Consider the following 22,604-nt stretch of genomic DNA (forward strand, 5'->3'; position numbering starts at 1 on the left):
AGAGTGAAGACGAGACCTCTTCCGATGACTACTGTCTCTGTGATCCGGTGACGAAGGCTCAGCACAACAAACAATGGAATAGCAACGGAGTTTGTTGTCGTTATCGTTTCCGTCGGATTTGGGGATTTTTAATCGATATAGGGTTTGAGCGGAGTTTTAATCGGATTCATTACTTTCAGTTCGTGAGTGATTCAACCAGTATGAGAGAGATAAGCCTTAAGGGACTAGCACTAAGGATTGGCTAACATCCCCCATTGCAGCTGCTCTAAGTCACTCCAGAATTAGAACATTTCAAAATATGAAGAGTATACAAAAACTCGAGTAAGCTTTCTCGAGTAGGAGTCTCATTCCAGGATAGGCTGTCCCTGATCCATATGGGACTGTAACAGAGAATCTTGGTGTTTCTGAGTATAACATCACATAAGACAACATATAGTCGACTCAGACCTTTTTTTTTTAATTTTCTAAGAAATTGAGATTCGGGAAGATATTCGAAGGTTAGAGTCTGCTCCTCCGCTCACTACGCTGTCTCCTTTCCACCAGTCCGCACATAAAACCTTACGAAAACCGATAGTTTTTGCACTATTTGAGTAAAACAGGGAAAAAAAAAAACGAAAAAGAAGAGTAGAAGACAAGAGTGTTGCTTTTACCTTATCCTTGTGTGTGTCGATAATCGACAAAGGCCACTGCAAAATGAACGAAGAATATTAGTTTAAAAGCAGGGTGTTATTATTATGAAAAGGAGTGTGTGTGTGTGTGTGTAATTTTACAGCGGTTCTGAGATCCCAGAGCATGATTTTGCCATCATAGGAAGCTGAGAGCAAGTGAAACCAAGAGCTTTCGTGCCATTTACACGTGGATATCCATGATGAGTGTGAAGAGAATTGAAACACGGGAGCGGATGTTCCTACAGAACATGCAGAGAGTTAATTAACTTGTTATATATATATTTTTGACTCTCTGCTTGTAGATCTCTCACCAGGCTTACGAGGATCCCATACTCTAAGGACTGGATCTGAACCTCCAGCAGCTACAAGTGCTGAACCTTCACCGCCAACACCAACCGTGTTTAGAGCTTTTCCACAGTACTAACATTTTTGACCAAGACACAAAACAGTCTCTAAGCTTCCATGAAAACAATTATTAAAAAAAAAAAAATCAATGATTTTTTTTTCTAGCAAAAGGCTCATACCAAGTTCAAAGTATCTTTCCCTGTCGGAACATCCCATCTCCTTACAGAATGGTCCCATGAAGAAGAATAAATAACATCATGCTCTGGCCAAACAACTGATGATACGCACTGTGTGTGTCCAACAAACGTAGTCTCCGCCTCTCCCTGTAAGAAAAAAATTCAATAATTTAGATACTTCAAACTGAGAAACACACAACAGTCACTTCCTCTTTGATCTGAAGAGCAGAAAAAAGAGTTTGCATATATCATCCACAGACCTTTTTTTTACCTCTAATTGAGTTTCCTCGGCCTGATTATTCCCTTTTCTTTTCTTCCCTGAAACTGACAACTCAGACTCAGACTCATCTGTGTTCCATAAATTGATCGTGCAATCCCACGAACTTGAGCAAACCTAAATTTATAGTATACAGCAGGTGAGCAAACCTAATTTACAGTATACAGCAGGTGATAAAGTAAAAGTAGTTTCACTATCAAGTTAAGAGCAAACCATGGTCCCGTGTTTCTCCGCTACAACACTTTGCACTGACGCCTTGTGCCCACGCAATATCTTGTACGCCCTAACTCTTGTAGTAGAGTCACCAGATTCAGATGTATCAACCTGTATACCAAAAAAAAAGACGACTTCAGTTAACCGGAACGTTTACATTTGGTTATATATATATATTATTATCCATGTTTACCTTAAACAATCTCAATGTCCGATCCTTAGAGGCGGTTGCTACAGTAACACTTTCTGCACCTGGATGGACAAATCATAAAAGATAAAACTATTAATTAAAAGGTAAGGAAGTGTATATGAGCGAATAAGATGAACTCATAGTGTCATACCTTGGGAATTAACAAAAGCAACGGAGGAGATTGCCCCAGTGTGGCCTTCTAAAATGTGTGTACACGATCCAGGAGAGTCCCATATCCTTTATCAGACGATAAAGCTTACAAAATTTTAAGATTCTTGCAAATGTTGACAGCAATAGAAAAAATGACATAAGCAGATTCATCAAATGATTACCTTCCTAAACCATCATAGCATCCGGTCAAAATGAACCTATAAATAACAAGAACAGAGGTCAGGACTCTCAGGACAGCCCACTTACACAATGTTTACAATCAAGAACAAATGACTATATCCTTTAAGAAAATCCACATAAGGAGTAACAACAGCAGTGATAATGGCGGTAGTGTACATGAACTCTTTAACACATTTGTATAGTGCTCAATATAGCATCAACCAACAGATGGTAACACAAACATGTAGGACCATTCTACATCATAAAGTAATTTGCAGTAGAAATAGGAAAAAAATATTTACCTGGGAGAAGAACCATCAACAGCAGAGACCCAGTCATCATGCAAGGAGGGTTTCTCCTCCTTCCGTGGTGCCACAGCTCTTATGTATTCGATTTCAAGAGTTTGTTCCTGCAAAATCAACAACAAGAAGCCCACGTATTAAATTGAGTAATGAAAAATAATCTTAACATTTTACCAAAAAAAAAAAAAAAAACAAACAATTTGCTATGATTAGGAATAAAGAAAAAAACATTACCGCAGAGATTCCCTTGGCGAGAAGAAACTGTTCGAGTGACATTCGAATAAGCTCCCCATCGATCAGGAAGTCAAATGCCTCAGGCTTCTCTGTTCATCATACCCACAACCAATTTTTGGATTTTGATTAAGACCAAGACAAACTCAAAGCACACGCAATCAACAAGGTACATAGAGAGAGAGAGAAGAGTCTACCTAGAGTGAGGAGAGAGTTGACGATGGAAGAGAGACCGAGACGAGTGACATTTGAAGGGATAACTACGGAGCTAACCGGAGCTTTGAAAGGAGGGTAAAGCTTCGTCACGAACTTCACGTGAATTACTTTTGATGCATCTTCTCCTTCACCCTCCATCTTCGCCCTCTTAAATTCTCCAGAAGCTGGTTTACAGACAAGGAGGAAGAAGAAGGGAGACAAAACTAGTTCTACAAGGGTTTAAGCAAACTTACTAATATTCCGAAACTAACCTTCGACGTACTGATTTCGGGCCCAAAGTATTCGGATTTTTAATATGGGCCTTACTCGGGCTTCTGCATCTTCAATAACAGGCCCAAAGCTTTCCCACTCTAGTCTTCTTATTACGTGTGGTTTCATTCACATGAGGTAAGGTAACTAGATCTGGCTTTCTCTCATCTCTCATGTTAAGATAACTGGACCAGCCGTGACAAAAAAAAAAAAAAAAAAAGATAACTGGACCAAAAGAATGTTAAGAGAAAGAAAAAAAAGGGAAAAGACACGTGTCATGATTCTGAAGATTTGTGACGGGGATCTTTATGTGCTCGGTCGTGACTTTATCATTCCCTCTTTCCTTTATTCATCTGCTTCCGCTTATAAAAAGCTAGGACGAAACTCTCAACACTCTCTCAATATAATCTCTCTCTCTCTGGATCGAGAGGTTTAAGCTGGGTTTAATCGCACTCGTATACCTAAGATTTGGCGCCTTCCCCCTCTTCAATTGGGTTTCTTGTTGCCTCCGCAAAAACCATACACCTCTCCTAATTTCGCCAATTCGCTAGGGTTTTGTTCCGACTCTCTCTTGGTCCTTCGTCCGTGTTTGATTCTGCTGCTTCCGGGGGTTTAACGGAGGGGGAAGGCTTCTTCTCCGGTAAGTATTTCAATTCTATTTATCCGATTCGTTTTTTAATTGGTCCCCATCTTCGTGATATTCACTCGCTGAGTTTCTAGGGTTTCGCTGGGGACACAAGTATTGATTGGTTCTAGTTGGGAAAGAATCGGTCTTTATCCAAATTTTAATTTATTGGGCAAATGGGTTCTTATTAAATTTGTTATCTTTGCTGAATTTAAAGGTACCGAGAGGAGAAGTCGTGTGTGTGTGTGTTGGAGGGGGAATGAGTTAAACAACTTTGATTCAAGAGGATGGTTCTACATGTTACTCTGTGCAAAGCTTTAAGAAAGGTTGAACATGACCAATGGAGGAGGAGGTGGGGAGGGTGGAGGAAGTGGGAAAGGGAATCTCTTTCGCGGCAGTGATTTCGCCTACGCTCTCGCTAGGATGGCCGTGGCGCAGATATGCGAGGGCGTGGAGCTCAGCTCTTATCAGGAGTCGCATCATGGACGCGAAGGTGCGAGGTTTAGTTCTTTTCAGGAGACTGCGCTCGAGAGACTGACCGAGGTAGCGATACAGTACATTCAAAGCGTTGGGAAGACGACGCAGTTCTATGCTAATATGGCTGGTAGAGTAGAAGGTAATGCTATGGACATTGTTCAAGCGCTGGAGGATTTGGGATCTGGATTGGGTTTCAGCGGTGCTCCTGATGTTGAGCATTGTCTTGCTGAGTCCGGTGTGGTCAAGGATATTGTACGTTATACGTTTGAAGCGGAGGAGGTGCCTTTTGTTTACTCTCTTCCTCGTTTCCCTTTTAACAGAGGAAAAAGACCTGCTCCTAGCTTTGCTGAGGTTGGAGCCGAGCTACCAGATGAGCATATTCCAGCTTGGCTTCCTGCTTTTCCCCAAACCAAAATGTGTAGCGGGTTGGAGGAGGCTAGCGTTGACAAAATACAAGGTGAGGTGCAAAGTAATGGGAACGGACTGTCTTTGCCGAGCTTGCAGCAGTCTGTTGATGTTGATAGGCTAAAAGTTCAGAAATCCATGGATCAAAAGGATGTTGAGAAACCATCAGAGGAGCCGGAATGTAACCCGTTCCTTGCTGCACCAGTTTGGGTTGGAGAGAAGAACGTGCCACGTGTGTTTTGCCCGTCACAGCTTACTAATGAAGAAGTTAGCACTGGTCACGTTCCTGAGAAACAAACCAACAAGAGCCATCACATTCCGCCCCTTGAGGCGTATGCTCCATCGGGTATGATCGTAGACAAGAGCAGATTAGGTGAAACGGAGGGAGGAGAGAAAAATGATGACGGGAGAACACAACGTGCGTTGCTACGTTTCAAGATTGAGACTCGAAAGGCCCCTGTGCGTTGGACGATAAAGGAGAGCTTAGAGGAAAAGGGTTGGTTTCTAGAGGATGGAGACAAGAGGAAGAAAAATGTAGAACGCGAAGAAAAGCCAGTAACCATTGACACAAATGTAAAATAGGTATTTTGTCATTTAGAATTTGTAGACGGAATATCATTTGCCTCTTGAGTTTAGTGATAGTTTGCAATTGAATACGTGACTCGTTAAGGAAAAGAGATTTTTACTGATTCAAACTGCTTGAACAAGGTGTATGGTCAGCATCGTTTGTTGTTGAAACATTCTTTTATAGCTCCTCATTCAAGTGAGAATTGATTTTCGGTCCTTTAGGTGTGGCAGAGTTAATAGTTCAAACGTAATTCAGAATTGTTGGAAGAGGTGTGGTGTTTGGTCTTCACATTATTGAGTTTTATTTTGAGTTGAGTCTTTACATAAACTATTAAGAAGAGAATACAAGAAAGGGTTCACAGAACCAAGAAATCAAATCATTTACAGTTCTAAGTGATCATTAATTAGGCATATTAGCAATTGAAAACCCGTATGGGTTGTCCACTGAGCATTCCTGGAGAAGCAGCAACCTCGCTTGTCACAACTTCACTTATCAAGTCCTTGAAGATTAGCCTCTCAATGTCTAACACTAACCCTGGTGTCTCTCCTTCAATCTCCTTCCAGTTCATGCCTTGGCTTTGCAAGTCCTCCCAAAAAAGGTCTTCGTCGTCTTCATCCAAGATGCATTTTGAGTTATCTTGTAATCGATCAATCTCTGAACACATAGTTTTCAGAAGTTCTTTCCCTTTTGAACTTTTGTTTGTTGTCCTTAGCTGGCTGATTGATGTTGTTATGTATGGTTGTTGCTTCGTACACCCTTCTGCTGTGAATTTGCGAGCTAAGATCTCGTTTATGGTGTCAAATACAAGCTTCCTCCTGCTTCTCTCTATCAGGTTCGCCGTTTGTTGTTGTCCGAATCCTATGCCTCTATGTTTGCTGTCATGTTGAGTCACATTACTTGTCTTGCTCTGTTCCAGGACGAAGAAAAGGCTCGGATTGATGGGTAGGTGTGCTTGGTGCAGCTGAATGCTTAGCATGCTGTAGTCGATATCTCTTAGAAGCCCAGATGCTAACAGTATCTCTGAGATGTACTTGTGGTCACCGTTGTTTAATTCCGCACCTTCTTCCCTGATACCCTCAGTAAGTTCAGCATCTGACTGATTTAGACTCCCGTTACTCTCAGTCTCAGGCCACACAATCGACCTACGTAAGGTTCTGTGCTTGTTCATCCACTCGGACTCTTCAGAACGTAGATGATCATCGTCTGTGGCAAGAGAAACAGTAAAGGTGAGAACTCTAAACAAATCAATGAAGTTGCAGTTTCACCGAGTCTGAATTTTCTTTAAGTTTCTCAGTGACTCACCTTTAAAGACAACGGATATCTTCCTCACAGGGGATGGTGACTCATCTTCGTCGAAGGCTACATCAAGAACTGAAACCGGGCTTGGCTGCTCCACCGTAACTTTCAGAGGTTTTGGTAACGACCTCATTCCCAGTTCTGGACTCTGCATTTATAGAACAGATGGACTCAGTGAAACATGTACTAGTGAATAACTTGACAAGTGAATTTGCGTTAGGGGAGAAAAGTTTATACCCTTTGTTTTGGTGTGTGCTGCTCCGTGAAGTCGCTGTTCCTTTCATATTTGTATCTGCTTGTAACCTCACTGTCCAGGTTAGAAGCCGAGCTTACGTTGCTGTCGGATCTTAGACTTCTCCAGTCACTGCTTTCATCACTCAAACGGTCTTCTGATTGCTGCACGCTCCGAGGTTTTCTTCTTGGGGAGGCTGATTCGGTCTGTTGCCTACTAAGCTTTTGTCTTTGGATCCTGTTCTGTTCTGGTTTTGGAGACGTTGGTCTAGACTGCTTCTCCAACCCGAGCTTCTTCGACTGTGTTCTTGGGCTGACACTAGGCTTTCCTGACTTGGCCATCTCATTTTTGGGCAGTAACTGTCTGGAACCAGTGTTTTTTGTTGGTGAATCTGTTTGGCCCTTGTAAACTCCTGGCCTTGGTGTCACATCCATGGCGCTCTGCTTCTTCGGATTGACTCTCTGGCTTTGCCTCTGGTTTGAAACCTTGACACTTGGTAAAGTAACACTCCGTGGCGAGTAAGAGGCGGAACCATAATTGCCTGTCTCTTTGAAAACTGAAGCAGTTGCTGCGTTCATTACTACCGTAGACGAAGATCTGGAACTCTTGGACGGCGGGCTTGTTGTTGCTGCTGATGGAACTGGCTGCATGAAATTGGTTGAACTCAGAGTATTGTTGTCATCATCTTTGTTTATCAACTTCTGTGTCGTCTCCATTGCTTCGAGTATTTGCTTTAGAGCGCTGAGATCTTTCTCGGACTTTTTGAACTCAAGCTGCGAAAGCCGCTTCTGTATCTCACCATAAACCGTCACCGTAGTGGCCGCATCAACTGCTTTCATAGGAAACTTAACAGGCATCATCTTCTTGATTGGATCAGAACTTCTTGATCTTTGTAGATCTGCATCCACTCGTGAAGTTGGCCTCGGGGAGTCGCAGAAGCGGTTCTCTCTGACCTGATCAGTAACAGACTCGTCTGGAATGAATTCAAGACCCATCAGTTTGGCAACAACACTCGACGTTGTTCTTCTGTGACCCGTTACAAGCTCTTGCGGCTCTGGTGAAGAACTAGATCTTGCACTCCTAAAGGAATTCGATCTACTGTCTAACGACAACCTCGGTGTCTCTTTGAACTTGGCGCCTGTCTTCCTTGCCTCCCTCTCATCGTAAGAGAACCGAGGACTGTCTTTCAGCTTCACTACTCTCCTTCCTTCGCTCCATTCATTAGAATTCCGAGATGGTGATGATTCATTGAGAAGAGACACGTTAGATTTTGCTGATTTAGGTTGTTGCTGAGACACGGCTTCTTCTTCATCTCTGGCTCTGGTCTCCTTATGAATGGAGTTTCTCACAAGCTCCCTTAAACCACTCGACAATCTTATGGGATTCTCACCATTACTCGTTTGCATCAAACCTGGTTGTTCAAACTGAGATGTCGTGGTGCTGATATCTGCAGACGAGAAGCTCGAGGAACATTGTGAAGAAGAAAACGACAGCCTAGATGATGATTCAGAGGATACTACCCTTTGTTTCTCCTTTGCAACCTTCTTCTTCTTCTTCTTCTTACTCTTCTCCTACAATTCAGGTATAATTCACTTTCTTAGATCCATTTTTTCTTCCAATGGAAATTTTAATTATTTCTCTACTGGTTACAGACTCTTACCGTTTCCTTGTTGTCCGTTGTAACGTTGGTATCACCAACATTTTCAGTTGTTTTCCCTGCAAAATATCAAGTTGCGTTAGATAAAGTAAAAGACAATTTAGACACAATGGCCATCTAATAGACAAGTCATGTTCTAGAGCTTTGGTTTCTTTCATATTTGTGGTCCTGAATCTTTAGATGTAGGATCTTAGTTAGAAACTAGAATACAAATACAGTGTCTTGTGTTGAGTAACTTTCCTCTGAAACTGTTCTTCTTCAGGTTTTAAATTTTTAATGGAGAGAACAAACATAGCAAGCAAAGACGTAAAGAGAAGGGAATGTTACCTGAAGGCATAGACTTGACCTCGTCTCCGGCTACAACAACACGTCTCGCAGGATAATGTTGCCGGTAAAATACCTGGAAGATCCCATTCATACATCCAAATTGTTTATTCAGATTTGGATTCTCGTCCGACAAGTTATACAAAAGCTTTGCCGACATCTTCTTCTTTGTCTTCTTTAGCTCTGGTTCGTAGAAGGTTTAGTCTTCTTTACTCTATCATATAAGTTCTTGAAAATCTGCAGTTTTAGGTTTCTCCTCTGTTTTGTGCCTCATGGAAAGTAGAAGAAGAAGAAGAGACGGGAGGACAAAGAACCTAGCATTAAGGTAACGGAAAAGCTACTTGTGAAGTTATGACCAGACAAGATATTAGGTTTCTTTGTGTTTGTTCTCTTGGAGGGTTCCTTGAAGAAGAAAGAAGAGAATGGAAAAAGTGGTTTTTTTTGTTTGTGTTGTTTGAGAGAAATGAATCTGTAAAAGGCAAAAGAGCTCTCTCTTTCTATACAATTATATGGAGAAGCTCGTGAAGCATATATAACATCGGTTGTGTGATGTATATACACATGCGTGTACACATGTATACGTGTGTATCCGTAGATTTATAAGTGTAAGAGAATGTAATTGAATTGTTTAATGTTTAAAATAAAATTTGTGACAAAGCACTGAAAAAAATCTTCTTGGGAATAATGAGGTATCTATTTTTTATGCATCTCTGATGAAAGTGAGGCACATGAAAGCACAGACCAGACTAAGTTTTTTTTTCCTTTGTTGTTTTCATTTAGCAAGATAAATGATATTGGATAAAGATAAATTATGAGCCATGTACATAGCAGAAAAATATTAAGTTTATACATTACAAATTGATGGCTATGATATTCTCTTGTATTAATGACAAAACAATCATTTGTTTAGTCTGATGATTCTTTTAATATTTTATTTGTTATGATAAGAATATACAACCGTATTATATGCACATCATATATGACACATCTCAAGAGTGAAATAATGAGGAAGAGTCATTGAGGTGAAGTAGAAACGACAACGACTCCAAAAATGGTGGTAAGCGGAGATCAGTTGTGGTGTTGTTTGTCATTCGTACATAGGATGATCGATACTGGAGGTTAATTATCAAATTGTTCAACTATTTTGATTTAAATAGATTGCTATAAAATAAAAACTTTTGAAGAGGATAAACAATTATCATCAATGCACCTTACTATTTTATTTTAGTATGGACAATAGAATAAAACATTAATATGTATCCTTTTTCAAAGTATATGTGTTAAGTTTTTTTATTAGAAACATCCAAGTATTTATATATGTCACTTTATTTATATTGTTGCACTACGTCGTAATCATGTATAATAAATGAAAACTCAACTTTGTAACTAATTATTTTCTTTGTGTGGCTATACTATATGGTATGTAGTTAGTATGATAGCTTTAGTTTTGGAGTTTTAACATCATGCGTACTTAGAAAAAGATTTCAGTCTTATTTATGTACAAATTGTCCTATCCGCCAAATGAAATTGTAGTATAATTATATTCTTCATTATTCCTCTCTTATGCATATTGGGCAAATTGTCCCTTGGATAAATCTATTTTTTAGAAGATAGAATCAATATATCAATTTATAGTATTTGAATTTCTCCCTTTTTGGCAATCGTGAATGTGTACTCTTATTCATTTTTAAAAGACAAATTATATGGTCCAGTCACTAACATTATAAATGATAATTAATGGTACAATTACATGACATTTTAAATAACAACTAATAAACAGAGAAAGGAAACAGTAAATGAAAAAGAGGTTTCCTTCACATCCAGGTGGACAAAATAATGTGGGTGGGTCTCATAAGTCTTTGGTGCCCTTTTACATCTGCATGTGGAGTTTGTCAGAGACAGACAGCAGAACTTTTATTTTAAACAAATGAAAAATATATTTTTAGTTACAACAAGAAATAAATACATAAAGAGAAAAGCCTATAGGAAAAAAGAGATAAGAGAGGAAACTTATGGTCAAAGACAAAATTACAATTAATTGTTTAGGAAGAAGGTGGATTGGTGCACTGGATGAAAGCTTGCATGGTCTTAGATTGGTGGGTCTTACCAAAGAATAATCTTTTTTTCTTTGCTTTTCCTCGGGCTTCACAGAAATATAATTTGATGATTTGTTCTTGGGTTCACTTCACCAACCAATAGTATTTAAATATTTGATATTTGATATCTTTTAAAAAAGAAAATATAATTGAATTTCCAAATTAGAATAAAATAAAAAAATATTAAATACATAAAAACTAGTAATAGTTACAAAAAATAAATAAATTATTATTATGAAGCCTTCACTAAAGTCTAAAATACTAAATCCTATACCCTAAATCTTAAAACTTATACCCTAAATTCTAAACCCAAAAATTTTAGGTAAACCCTAAGCCTTTTGAAAAATTCTAAACCCTAAATCATAAATATTAAAAACTAAATCATAAAAACACTAAACCATAAATCCTTGGATAAACCCCAAACCCTTAAATAATTCATGAACATGTAGGTTCACCGACCAATATATAATGTTTGAGTTTATGATTTATCCAAGGCTTCGGGGTTTACCCAAGGGTTTAGGGTTTAGTGATTAGGATTTACGGTTTAGTGTTATTATGATTTAGTTTTTAATATTTGTGATTTAGAGTTTAGGATTTATCAAAAGGCTTAGGTTTATCTAAAATTTTTGGGTTTAGGATTTACCTAAGATTTTAGGATTTAGGGTATAGGGTTTAATATTTTACTAAAAACTTAATAATATTAATTAATTTATTTTTTGTAACTGTTACTATTTTTATGTATTTATATTTTTTATTTTTAAAATATAATATAGTTTGGAATTTAATTTTGTTTCCTTTTTTAAAAAGATATAAAATATCAAATACTCAAACACTATTGGTTGGTGAATCTTGAGGTTCACTTTAGAGGGTGAACCTAAGAATAACTCTAATTTGATTCATGAGAATGAAAATACTTATGTTAGTGACTGTTAATTTTTCGGGCTATTTTATAACCCTAACTATTTGGAATTACATATAATTATAATCATTCTCATTTATAAATATACGACATAATTCATCTTATTTATTGTTAAATGGTGTATCATAAATTTTGTTCAAATTACTTGAAGATGTATGTGTATGGAATGCGACAATGCATGCATGTGTTCACATGTATCCTATATTGAATAATTACCATGATATTATGTAACAACTTTTATATGTGAGCTTTGGTGAAAATTAATAACATCTTGATTTTCAAGCATTCAGCTACTGGCACACCATATATATATAATGCATTCATAAGGCAATGTCATTATTCTTATTATTTACAACGGGGATTATACTATCTTATTTCCAATTAAACGATTTTTTATTTATTGACCAAACAGGAAAACATTTTTTATAATCAAACCCTAGTCTAGATTATAAAAAGAGAAAATTAGAAAAAAGAGACATCTAGAAGTTGAGTTTGTCCCCCTAAGACTTTATCTGTTTTTTTTGTCTTATTAGTATTTTAATTAATGTTAATACCATTATACCCTTGAATTAAACTAAATTAAATTTATAAAAAATATATAATAATTTAATTTGTTTTCCTTATACAATTTTGTTAAGTAAAAAAAAAGATAAAATAGAAAAGGTAAATACACAGAATTAACCTAAAAATATAATTATCTTCTATCATCTTCTCCGCCGTTTCTCTTCCTCCTCTCCAATGGTGATTTAGCCTTCTTCTTCATCATAAGGTTAAGTGATCATCGTCTATATTCTTTGTCTCTTTTTCTCTGTTCTCTGTTTTTTATCCTCGTTTTTGTTCTATGCCTTCTTACTTCGTCGGTTCAATCATATATTTCATCACTACTTTCATCAAAATCCTACAATTCTTCACACATGGTATGTGTTGATTTGAATTTTAAAACCTAATTTTTATGATTGGGCATCATGGCGTTTTCATAAAATCTTGTTGTCCATAGGTTCTTGATCTTACAAAAGATAACCTTGTCTACAAGTTTTCTTTTGGTATCTCCTTGGTCACTTCTTTGGTTCGAAAACAAGGATCAGAATGATCACTCTGATCTTGAAGAAGGCATCAGAAGATGGTACTTTGCTCTGGGAAGATATGCAACCTTTTTCATTTTTATAATGAGTCCTTTTGATCAAAAAAGTAGAATTATTCTTGGTGTTTGCATTTTTGCAGGTTTACTAAGAGCTTGATGTCGCGAGCGATGTTGCTATTTGTAGAGTGGAATTTCTTTGTCCTTTCCCATATGATTGCATTCAGATTGAGCTCAAGAGATATCCAAGTGAGTGTTTGGGTTTAGTTCTGTCTGCAACATCTGGTGGGTACTAATTGTTTTTTGGTTTGATATGAAAAATATGCGAGATATTTTGGTGCCAAGAAGAGGCAATGAACATGGGAGCATACAACTACATAACTCCAAGGTTATAGACAGCAATGAAAAGCTTAGGCAGAAGAGAGATGGAAGGCATTAAGTATTGTTGGTCGTGGACCTTCTGCTGACTGCTGCTACTGCCACTGGTTTCTACACTTTCCATGTCAAGAGCAAAAGCTGAGCTCATCCAGAAAGCCATTGGCAATGAACCTATCAGTAGAACAAAAAACTTCATTTTGAATGAATTCATATACTGAAAAAAGAAAAAAAAAGAGAACTTCAAATAAAAAGTTTGGGTGATCAAAGTGATAAACAACACTGACAAAATCTTGTCTTTGTGGTCCCACTGATTTTTTGAACCTCTCTTGTGTTGCAGTTTGATAAACATCATCTCATTTATAATAATAAAACTATTGTTTTTCTTGTTCATTTTTGTTCTTTGATGCACCTTTTGCTTGTGTCTTAAATTTCTTTCTGAAGCCTTTGGATGTTCCTCCAGAAGAGGATACCATATTGAGTCTCTCGCCATGGGAGTGAAGGATACAATATTGAGTCAAATCTGTGTTTTACTAATTTTGTTCTTTGGACATATAGTCTTGCAACAAGTAATAGAACAACTTAACAAACTCGTCAAATTGTTCTTATATTTAACATTTGGGTCAGAGAGTAAAATTTCTTGTATCCTGTTGGTTGAATGCCTTAAGCTATTGCCAAGGGTGCTAGGTTCGAGTGGGAGATCTGCATATTTCTATATTTTTTGAATGCTTAATTAATCAGATATAGAAGGGAATCAAAGGGAGGAGGAAAACATCTACCGAATATGGAAGTTTCCATATTTTTCAAATTTTATTAGAATACGTATCCTACCTAACCCATAACACAGTACAACACGTGAGAGACATATTCTTCCTTAGACGTCATATAAGGTAAAAGGCAGAGGAATCTATGATACAAAAATTGCGTAAGGTACAACATAGAGTTGAAGCTATATGTCGTTATCTAGTTGTAGGTAGACTCAAGATATCTTGCTAGATTGTAACGTAACAAATTCTAGCTTAGATAGAAAGTACAAGAAATTTTAGTTTACGGTATATACCCTGGATAGATCTACGTATAAAATTTAGTATTCGATTTCTAGATTAAGTAGATTACGAGAATGTGTATTCTAACCTAGGTTAGAAGATAAAATAAAATATTATTCTCCATTTACAAAAAATAAAAATAAACATATAAATTGTCCTACTTATGTTTCTAATAGTTTTCATATTTTTTTATATTTTTAAAATTAAGTTTACTATTTTTTTCATTAACAAAGGGTAAAACATGTCCAGAATTGCCAAAAGTATGAGAAATCCTAAAATGACAAACAAAAATTCAAAATGTCTCTTTTTTCCAATTCTCCCTTATAAAAATCTCCGAATAAAATATATAGATTTCCACTAGATTACTTGTTTCTGAATGGTGTAGTAAGTCAATAAATTTGTTCATAAGAATATAAATGTTTGAGGAATTTAAGCTTGTGTTATGAACTTATGAGGTAGAATAACATCTTTAATTATTGGTTTTTGTTTTATATAGATTTATATATTGATATGAGAGTATACGTCATGGGATGTACTAGTTAAACACCTTTTGGGAGAATCACGTGCCTTTGTTCAACTATGTGCTGTGAACAAGGTGGGGTTTAACTTACTTATCTATTTATATTAGAAATTTGATTTAGTTTATATGATAATTTTCTAAGAAACTAGTTTGTGGCCTTGGAAGTAACCAAGGAATATGCTTCACATGGGGCAATTACTCAATTAGTGAGAGTTTAGAACGAAGAATCATCATATATCAAGAGTCTCGCTAGTCGTTGTCGTTGTCGTTGTCAAGCGTTTTTTATCATTCCTCTTCTTGTTTATAGTGATTTAATCGGGTTATTTGGAATGCATAATATCTCAAATACATATCCAAATACGAGTTTCTCATTAAAATAAAAGGTATACATACGTAAAGTTACGTAAACATATGAAAACTATTTTCTTTTCTTTCTTTTATATGAAATATATTTTTCGTTTGCCAAATGTCTTGAGGTGTTTTTGAAACTTGAGAATGTGTGAAAGAAAAATGGTATGAATTAAAAAGTTGAAAATGTACCTTATTTTGTGGTTTTCCAAGTTGATTTGTTTGCACTGACCATCAAATCAGTACATGTACCGCACGTTAATCACGCGATGCATCATCTATGACTATGACATAATGTAAAATTTCTAAACTAGACCATTTAAAGAATAAAATAAAAAGGCCATATATCAGTATCATGACCAATAAAATACAACAATCAAATAACATCCATCACTCATGTGTGGATTTGAAGTATTTAGATTGAGTTTTAACACGGATAGAAAATTTGTTTAGGTATGTTAAAACCTAAGAATTTTAAGCAAAACGAAGGTAGTGTGATAACAATTAATTGGCAAGTGCAGTTAAAAAGAAAAGGTAAATCAAATCACACGAAGCAAATACAACATTAATTGAAATAATATACTAATATATACAAAACTAGTGGTATTCCGGCGCTACGCGCCGGGTTTATATGTTTTATTTTTAAATGAATTTACAATTTATTTTATGATTTTATTAAAAAATGTTCAAACATATGAAAATGAATATATATTGAAAGATAATGATATATTTTTCTGATCTATTTGATAGTAGTTAGCGATTGCAGTGTGTTACTTTGTTTCAAAGTTTCTTAGATCAATGTAGAATAGTATAAGTGGTTGTGACTATCCGATGCAATAAAAATAGAATAAAGAATGATAGTTGTAACATAGTAAATTGAAATTTTAACATAAAATAAAATTGATGTTCCAGAAGGAAAAATGTAAATGGTTGTGTTTGTTTTTGTGATTATCTTATTTGAAAAAAAGATAATAAATTTGTTTTATCCTCAAGATATATTATGTCTTATATTTATTTGAAAATTAATAATATCATCTTTCATTTATACTATTTGCAAAGCAGTCCATTTTTAGTTTGTAACATTTGTATTAAATATAATATTAATCAGAGTCAAACTTTTTATTATACAAATAAATAACTTTAATGGAGCCTGAGGTGATTTACCGGATTATTAAACAATTATCTTTGTTGTAAATTTTATTGTATGTTATTTCTTTTGTATGGTGCTTATCTTTAATTTTTTTTTTTTATGATCTTTTATTTATTTTTATTATATATATATATTGTTGCATAAATATTTCATTACATGGCTATTTATATAATTAAGAAATATTAACAGTAAATTTTATAATATAGATTGTAAAATAACATTAATATATTTATTTATAATAATATTTTATTATAACAAAAATATTTGAATATGGAGGACCATTTTATAAATAAAAATAATAATTTCATTTTGGAGTAGTGAGTTAGTTCACTTTACTTTATATTTGGAGTAATCATATCTATTACTCTATTTTAGAGTAGGATTATGCAAAATAGAGTTTAGAATGAGTTTTGGAATGGGGTTGCAAATGTTTTAATGTTTTCTTAAACACTGTTAAAAAGTATGCTATGCAAACTGAACGGTCATTAATTAGTGGACAAAATATTATAAGAATTCCTAATATGATTGTCTTAAAGTTTGTAGGAAACAGAAAACAAAAATTGAATTTAAAAAGTAACATCCATGCTTGTGATTTATTCTAGTTACTACCATGTCGACACTCATATTACGCATAACATATCAGGTGTAGTAATCATTAATGATATTGGTTTGTCGCACCGTTAATTTTTAATCATACGCAAACAGAAAGGTTCATTGATATGCTTGATCAAAAAAAGGATTGTTTTATAGTTGTAAAAAATAGTTTAACAGCAGAGGAAGATATAAAAGTGTCATATTATCACCAAGGCCACCAGTGCCGTTCTGTAATCGCAAACAAACATATTGGCATCTCCATATGTGGGAAAGAAGGTTGAAGTGTGTATAGTGAGTAGCTTACTTTCCCACAAGTAAACCTGAAATTGGTAGACGCTGACGCTAGTTGAAAAAACTCGAGATTGTGAACGTCTGATGTGTGGAAGTAAAGTTGAAGTGGGGCAAACTAAGCTGGAACATGTAACTCTTGCCCACAAGGTCAGCAATGTACAGAGGGAGCTGACTGTCTTCAAGGTTTTCAAAACTTGCAGCCTATTAGATCAAAGTTAAACTATCAGCATAGATCATGTATATAACCAACGTCAGCGGTTTGAATAAGAGGCGTAGAGTAAGACTTACCAGAAGATGCCCAGATTAAGTGTTCTGATATTAGTTAATTTTGTCATCTTCCCACAGAAGCCAACAAACACAGCTTCATCACTTTCATCTGCCGCAATAAGCTCCGATCCACCCAATACCTGAGAGACATAAATGGATCCATATAAATTGTTGTTCTACTGGGTTGGGGTGGACCCTCACAGATGCTTCATTACATGAGCACATTTGAAAAGTAGTGAACCTGAGGATGCCGACAGCGTTGCTATCATAACAACTGATGAATGTGAACGATGAGATCCTTCGCTGGAGCTTCTTTGAACACTTAGAAAGAGATATAGCCCCAGCCATTGGTCTTATTATTGGTGACCTTGCCTGCGCAGAGAAACTCGATTGCATGTGCTTTTAAGTGGTGGAAATTGGTAAGAGAAGCACTAAATGTGTAAGTAATTTATACAGAGAAGTTGTTAAGTGTAACCTGAGGCTGAGCAGTTCCTCCAATTGAGAGGAGAGGTTAACATTTAAGAAGAAAATAGTGCCCAAACATGAAAACAATGCAGAATTGAAAGAATGTAAAGTATTCAAACGGTGGACACTGACGGTGCAAGGGCCGACTTAAAAAATATGTAGATCAAATGTTTGATACTGTCAAAGATCTTAAAGGAAAAATCAAAGGTTTGATATTAATATCGTCGGGACTACCTTAGCATCAAGGAGGAGTATATCAACGCCCATCAGCTCACTGCCTCTTTTTTTACATTCTTGGCCTCCCAGAAAATGAGAAGACAAACTTCTATGGTGGTGCTACAGCGACCGGTTTCAATTCAGCAAGGAGGAGAGAGGAGTTTACCATTCTGCTCAAAAAAGTTCTAAGTTTACAGGATCAAGACTCACCACGTATTTATATCTGAAGATTCACTGACTGGAAGAAGACGAGATGCATTGACTGAGAAAACGTGGAAAGAGTGGGGAGAAGGAATTAAGAAGGACGTTACGATTGAATGCTCACCGTAACGATTCTGTTTCCCATTGCCTGTGAGAAGAAATTCAGCGGAAGCGAAACGACAATTGATTAGCCGTGATTAGTTCTCTCTCGTAACCCAGTCGAAACTCCATTGTCGGCTTTAAAAACCAGAAGTTGCAAAATGTAAAGAACCTTTAAAATAGCTGTCGATGAAGATTGATGTTGCTGGATTCAGATTATAATTGCTAGCAGCCCACCTGAAGAAACAGAGAAAGCCCAAATGAAATGATCAATTTATTTGTAAGACTCGGAGACATTTTCCGAGTGCAAAACTCTATTGAAAAAACTTTGTTCGTAAACTGGTTTGTGTAATTAGAAGCCCACACGTTTGTAAGAAACCAAATACATGTGTAAGAAGCCTGTTGTCAAAACGCATAGTTTAAATAATGATGGACAGGTGGCATGATTCCCCCAAAGGAGATAAAAAAAGCCAACTTTATTAGTTAAGATGTGAGTCCTTGATTTTTTCAAATAAAAACCAAACATTGTAGTGTGTGGTTTCTTTTACGATGAGATCTATCATCTACGTATCCATTTTAGTTCCACTATCGCCACATGATTAGACTTTATCACCTAACCTTCCAAAATTTTTATCGTTTCACCATTTATCGAGTTATTCAGATTCTTAAGCTAAAATTCAGTTTGGACATAATCGTTCATGATGTCTTCATATATTGTGAGAGCTAATCACAGCATCACGCACATACACATATAATACTGAGTATATAACATATATGATCCCTTTAAGGCTTTAACTCACATGTTTTAAAAGTCCGAGTTTTATCTAATTCTTTCTTCTTTCTCCGTCTCTAAAATTAATGTTTTAGAATTTTCTTAACAAAAACGATTAAACCCTGTTCAATGTTACCATGTCAATTTTTGGTAATCTCTAGACTATAGACTGAAAATATGATAGGATATCATAATATTGTAGAAGGTTTATTCAAATTAAAACTTATGAAAAACGAAATCCATTTAGATGCAGGTATTTATAACGTACGTATGAAAAATGCAACACATCAGTTTTAATGAATATAAAGTCTACTTACTAGGAAAAAAATAGTGGATATGATTTGAATTAATTATAGCTAAAGGGAAATGTGATAATTACGTCATATATGTGTATGCAAATAGGCAGACAAAGTCATAAATTCTGTCATAGACTCGTATAAATGCATTTGGTGAGACCGTTTTAAAATATTTACCTCTAACTTAGTTGGGCATTACTTGGTTCTTTCGTTATACAGCAATTAAGTCAACACGTATAAAATACCGTAATGGACATCGCCGAGAAGACTTTATGTTCCCGAAGGAACGAAAGGCTAATGTTGGCAAGTAACAACGGAAAAACGATAACGTCGATAAGCTAATTAGATAATTAACGATCCAAGACAGTACCAGTTCTTTTTTTCTTTTGTAAACTAATAAGACAGTACCAGTTTTCTTCCTATTATAACTAAACAGTTTATCACTTCACATGGCTGGATCTCAGATTATCTTTTATAAATCTTGACATGGTATATATATAACAATATAATTTGTTATCTTTTTGCTATTGTCCATTTGATAAAGGAAATAATACTTGAAATGAAGTATTTTAATTAAAAGTATTTTAATTACTAACAGATGTTATCAATCTGCATTGGTTGGAAGTTGAACCAAGCCATTACTATTAGTTATATAACTAATGTTATGGTGCAAGTGCATGAATTAAAAAGGAAACTAAGAAACAAAGTTACCATATCAATGCATGCAACTAGGTTAATATTTAGTGTATAATAGTTCTCATCATATGCATGCACATGGCAATATGGTGCTTCCTTCATGTATACTCAAAAACTTAATAATATAAGAAGTTGGTTAAGATACGAGCCACTGGAGTTTTTAGTGAGTTGATCTAATGGTCAATTAAAAATATAACCACTTTGATATTCCCTAAACATATGTACAATCCGAATCTGCCCACTAGTACCAAACTCCTTTTAGGAAGAATACCACATTGGAAAGTACTAAAAAACAAATCATGATAATTTGCCCGCAACTAACTAAGGTTAGATTAAAATATTTTTAGCTAAACAAACGATGTGTACTACATTTTTCGGTCTATGAGAATATGAGGGTTTCTATAATGATATGAAAGCAATCTTTCCACTTTTACGATTTGATTTTGTTTGCTGGGATTTGATCTGCTTAAAATGGATCATGGATGTCGTACGTATATGTGTTTTAAACCACGTTAGATTTTGACCCGCACGCCCGTACGGATGTATTTTCTATAAAATATGTTGTTATTTATTTTCCATGTTAATATTAGAGTTGGACAAAAATCAGAATCCAAAAAACCGAACCGATTCCGATCCAAAAAGAAGTACCAAATTCGAACCAAAATTGATTAAATATCTAATTAGTCAGAATTTGGTATTTAGAGAACTGAAACCGAATCCGACTCGAATCAAAATATTTCGGATACCCGAATATATTTGAAATAGATTTATATACTTATATATATATTTTAGGTTTAATGTATTTAAAAACATCCAAAATATATATGATACTTTTAAGTTGGTTTAAATAATTGATAATATATATAAATAGTCATATATAAATATCTAAAATCGTTAAAGTATAATCAAAACACCAAAAATATTTAAAATAATTATTGATTCTCTACCCAAATATTTAAATCAACTAATTTATATGTGACTGAAATCTTTGACCCGAACTGAACCCGAATGGGTACCCGAACGCCCACCCCTAATTTACGATCTATTTTCCTTTAAAAACCGAATACACATATAATTAATAGTATTTTATGCGTACTATCATATAAATAATCACATATATTGTATTTTTTAAATTTAATGTGAAACAAAAAATCAGAAATTAAGTTGGTATATGAAATTTGACTTTTATTGTATTTTTCTTATATATATTGAAAACATTTTTCAATAATGGTTATTGGAAAACATTTTGGTAAAAATAAAATTTTGAATATATGTATATGTTGAATCAATTTTTGATATAAATCAACTTAAAATTACTATTTTGATTTGAAATATATATTTTAATTTTTGTTTTATGATTATTTTAGACCAATGATATTTTTAGATAATTATATTAACTAATTTTCGTATATTTTAAGGTTGATCCAAATATATAGTTTCTCATAATATAATAGATTTTCAATTTTTCTTAACAAGATAAATTCATTCTTTTCTTAATATACTGCTATATGTGTTTCCAAACAACACTATATCTTTTTTTATATTGCTATTTATGTTTCCAAACAAACCTCCTTTTTAAATTGGTATTCATGTTTCCAAATAAACTTTTTTTTAAACTGATATTAGTGTTTCCAAACAAACCTATTTTTTTTAACTGATATCCAAGTTTTCAAACAAACATTTTTAAAAAATTGTTATTCATGTTTCCAAACAAACTCAATTTGTACTTTAGTTTTAATAGATTAGATACAAGTATTTAATTATATAAAAATCTGCAAACCAGTTTACAAAATTGCTGTTTCATAAAATCAAATTTTATTAGTAAATTTAATTAAACTTGAATCTGAACTTTATCTACCAATTAAGATTTTTTTTTTTTAACGTCTGGATCGATTATTATCGATTTAATTATGCTATTACAATGATGAAAATATTACAAAGACGATTTTACAGCCGATAATTCTACCATCTTTTGAGAATATACGCCTGACTACACCATTCTGAGCCGTCCTATGAGATCCATGTTTGATGGTATGCCATGCACCAAGCTGAAGATCTCCTGTAACCTGATTCTCCATAATCTGCATCATTTGGTATTTTCTGAGGTTCGAACCCCAAACCTCCGGGTGTAGAAGCAATTGAACCCTTAGTCAAACCACGGGACCAAGGGGGCTTCTACAACCAATTAAGATTTGGGTTCTAAATTTAATTGCGTCTCTAACTGCTAATAAAGCAATCAATTAATATGTTCTAATTGTTAGTAAATAAATTCGCCAAGGCACAATCATATGGGCTTTCCCTTTTTATCTGCATACATATGCAAATTAAAAAGCGCACAAGTTGCTGTTTCTCCGGAACTTCTTTCCTTAATTAATCTCATACGGTTTGGTTTTC

The 22,604-nt window shown here is 34.9% G+C and overlaps 3 protein-coding genes and 3 long non-coding RNA genes across 12 annotated transcripts; 3 read left to right on the top strand and 3 right to left on the bottom strand.

Annotated features, from left to right (window-relative positions):
* Positions 1-266: 266 nt before the first annotated feature.
* LOC108839910 (ribosome biogenesis protein WDR12 homolog) lies at positions 267-3,154 on the bottom strand. Its single transcript, XM_018612689.2, has 13 exons — positions 2,930-3,154; positions 2,736-2,824; positions 2,502-2,608; positions 2,202-2,237; positions 2,021-2,106; positions 1,873-1,931; positions 1,680-1,790; positions 1,461-1,583; positions 1,193-1,336; positions 980-1,088; positions 771-907; positions 651-686; positions 267-557 (listed from the first exon to the last, which is right to left on the bottom strand). Exons 1-13 carry the CDS (start codon positions 3,084-3,086, stop codon positions 465-467), a joined length of 1,287 nt encoding a protein of 428 aa, XP_018468191.2. The 5' UTR covers positions 3,087-3,154; the 3' UTR covers positions 267-464.
* Positions 3,155-3,589: 435 nt separating this feature from the next.
* LOC108842578 (transcription initiation factor TFIID subunit 8) lies at positions 3,590-5,488 on the top strand. Its single transcript, XM_018615550.2, has 2 exons — positions 3,590-3,837; positions 4,040-5,488. The coding sequence occupies exon 2, from the start codon at positions 4,156-4,158 to the stop codon at positions 5,284-5,286; it is 1,131 nt and encodes a 376-aa protein (XP_018471052.1). The 5' UTR covers positions 3,590-3,837; positions 4,040-4,155; the 3' UTR covers positions 5,287-5,488.
* Positions 5,489-5,549: 61 nt separating this feature from the next.
* Positions 5,550-8,941, bottom strand: LOC108842577 (protein LONGIFOLIA 1). The gene is made up of 5 exons (XM_018615549.2): positions 8,785-8,941; positions 8,461-8,516; positions 6,806-8,371; positions 6,575-6,716; positions 5,550-6,475 (listed from the first exon to the last, which is right to left on the bottom strand). Exons 1-5 carry the CDS (start codon positions 8,939-8,941, stop codon positions 5,685-5,687), a joined length of 2,712 nt encoding a protein of 903 aa, XP_018471051.2. The 3' UTR covers positions 5,550-5,684.
* On the top strand, positions 5,965-9,438 carry LOC108842579 (uncharacterized). Its single transcript, XR_008942620.1, has 4 exons — positions 5,965-6,104; positions 6,189-6,498; positions 6,605-8,382; positions 8,720-9,438. It is a non-coding gene; the product is annotated as an uncharacterized LOC108842579 (long non-coding RNA).
* A 3,031-nt stretch (positions 9,439-12,469) lies between these two features.
* Positions 12,470-13,642, top strand: LOC108839742 (uncharacterized). Of its 2 annotated transcripts, XR_008942621.1 has the most exons (4): positions 12,472-12,713; positions 12,794-12,919; positions 13,018-13,123; positions 13,204-13,642. It is a non-coding gene; the product is annotated as an uncharacterized LOC108839742 (long non-coding RNA). The 2 variants fall into 2 exon arrangements; XR_001947744.2 differs by having other exon boundaries at positions 12,470-12,713; positions 13,018-13,642.
* A 3,371-nt stretch (positions 13,643-17,013) lies between these two features.
* LOC108840328 (uncharacterized) lies at positions 17,014-18,630 on the bottom strand. Of its 6 annotated transcripts, none has more exons than XR_008942634.1 (5): positions 18,357-18,630; positions 17,941-18,266; positions 17,707-17,837; positions 17,487-17,605; positions 17,014-17,399 (listed from the first exon to the last, which is right to left on the bottom strand). It is a non-coding gene; the product is annotated as an uncharacterized LOC108840328 (long non-coding RNA). The 6 variants fall into 6 exon arrangements; XR_008942633.1 differs by having other exon boundaries at positions 17,707-18,266; positions 18,357-18,384; positions 18,472-18,626; XR_001947854.2 differs by having other exon boundaries at positions 17,014-17,135; positions 17,212-17,399; positions 17,707-18,266; positions 18,357-18,626.
* Positions 18,631-22,604: the final 3,974 nt, after the last annotated feature.

The sequence above is a fragment of the Raphanus sativus genome, chromosome 2, assembly GCF_000801105.2.
Source record: "Raphanus sativus cultivar WK10039 chromosome 2, ASM80110v3, whole genome shotgun sequence".
Lineage (NCBI taxonomy): Eukaryota > Viridiplantae > Streptophyta > Magnoliopsida > Brassicales > Brassicaceae > Raphanus > Raphanus sativus.

Coding starts and splice junctions, on each gene's coding strand:
- LOC108842577 (XM_018615549.2), bottom strand. CDS start 8,941: ATGTCGGCAAAGCTTTTGTATAACTTGTCGGACGAGAATCCAAATCTG. Junction 8,517..8,784: donor GGTCAAGTCTATGCCTTCAG/GTAACATTCCCT, acceptor GATATTTTGCAG/GGAAAACAACTGAAAATGTT. Junction 6,717..6,805: donor AGCACACACCAAAACAAAGG/GTATAAACTTTT, acceptor CTATAAATGCAG/AGTCCAGAACTGGGAATGAG.
- LOC108839910 (XM_018612689.2), bottom strand. CDS start 3,086: ATGGAGGGTGAAGGAGAAGATGCATCAAAAGTAATTCACGTGAAGTTC. Junction 2,825..2,929: donor CAACTCTCTCCTCACTCTAG/GTAGACTCTTCT, acceptor TATGATGAACAG/AGAAGCCTGAGGCATTTGAC. Junction 1,932..2,020: donor TGCTTTTGTTAATTCCCAAG/GTATGACACTAT, acceptor TTGTCCATCCAG/GTGCAGAAAGTGTTACTGTA.
- LOC108842578 (XM_018615550.2), top strand. CDS start 4,156: ATGACCAATGGAGGAGGAGGTGGGGAGGGTGGAGGAAGTGGGAAAGGG.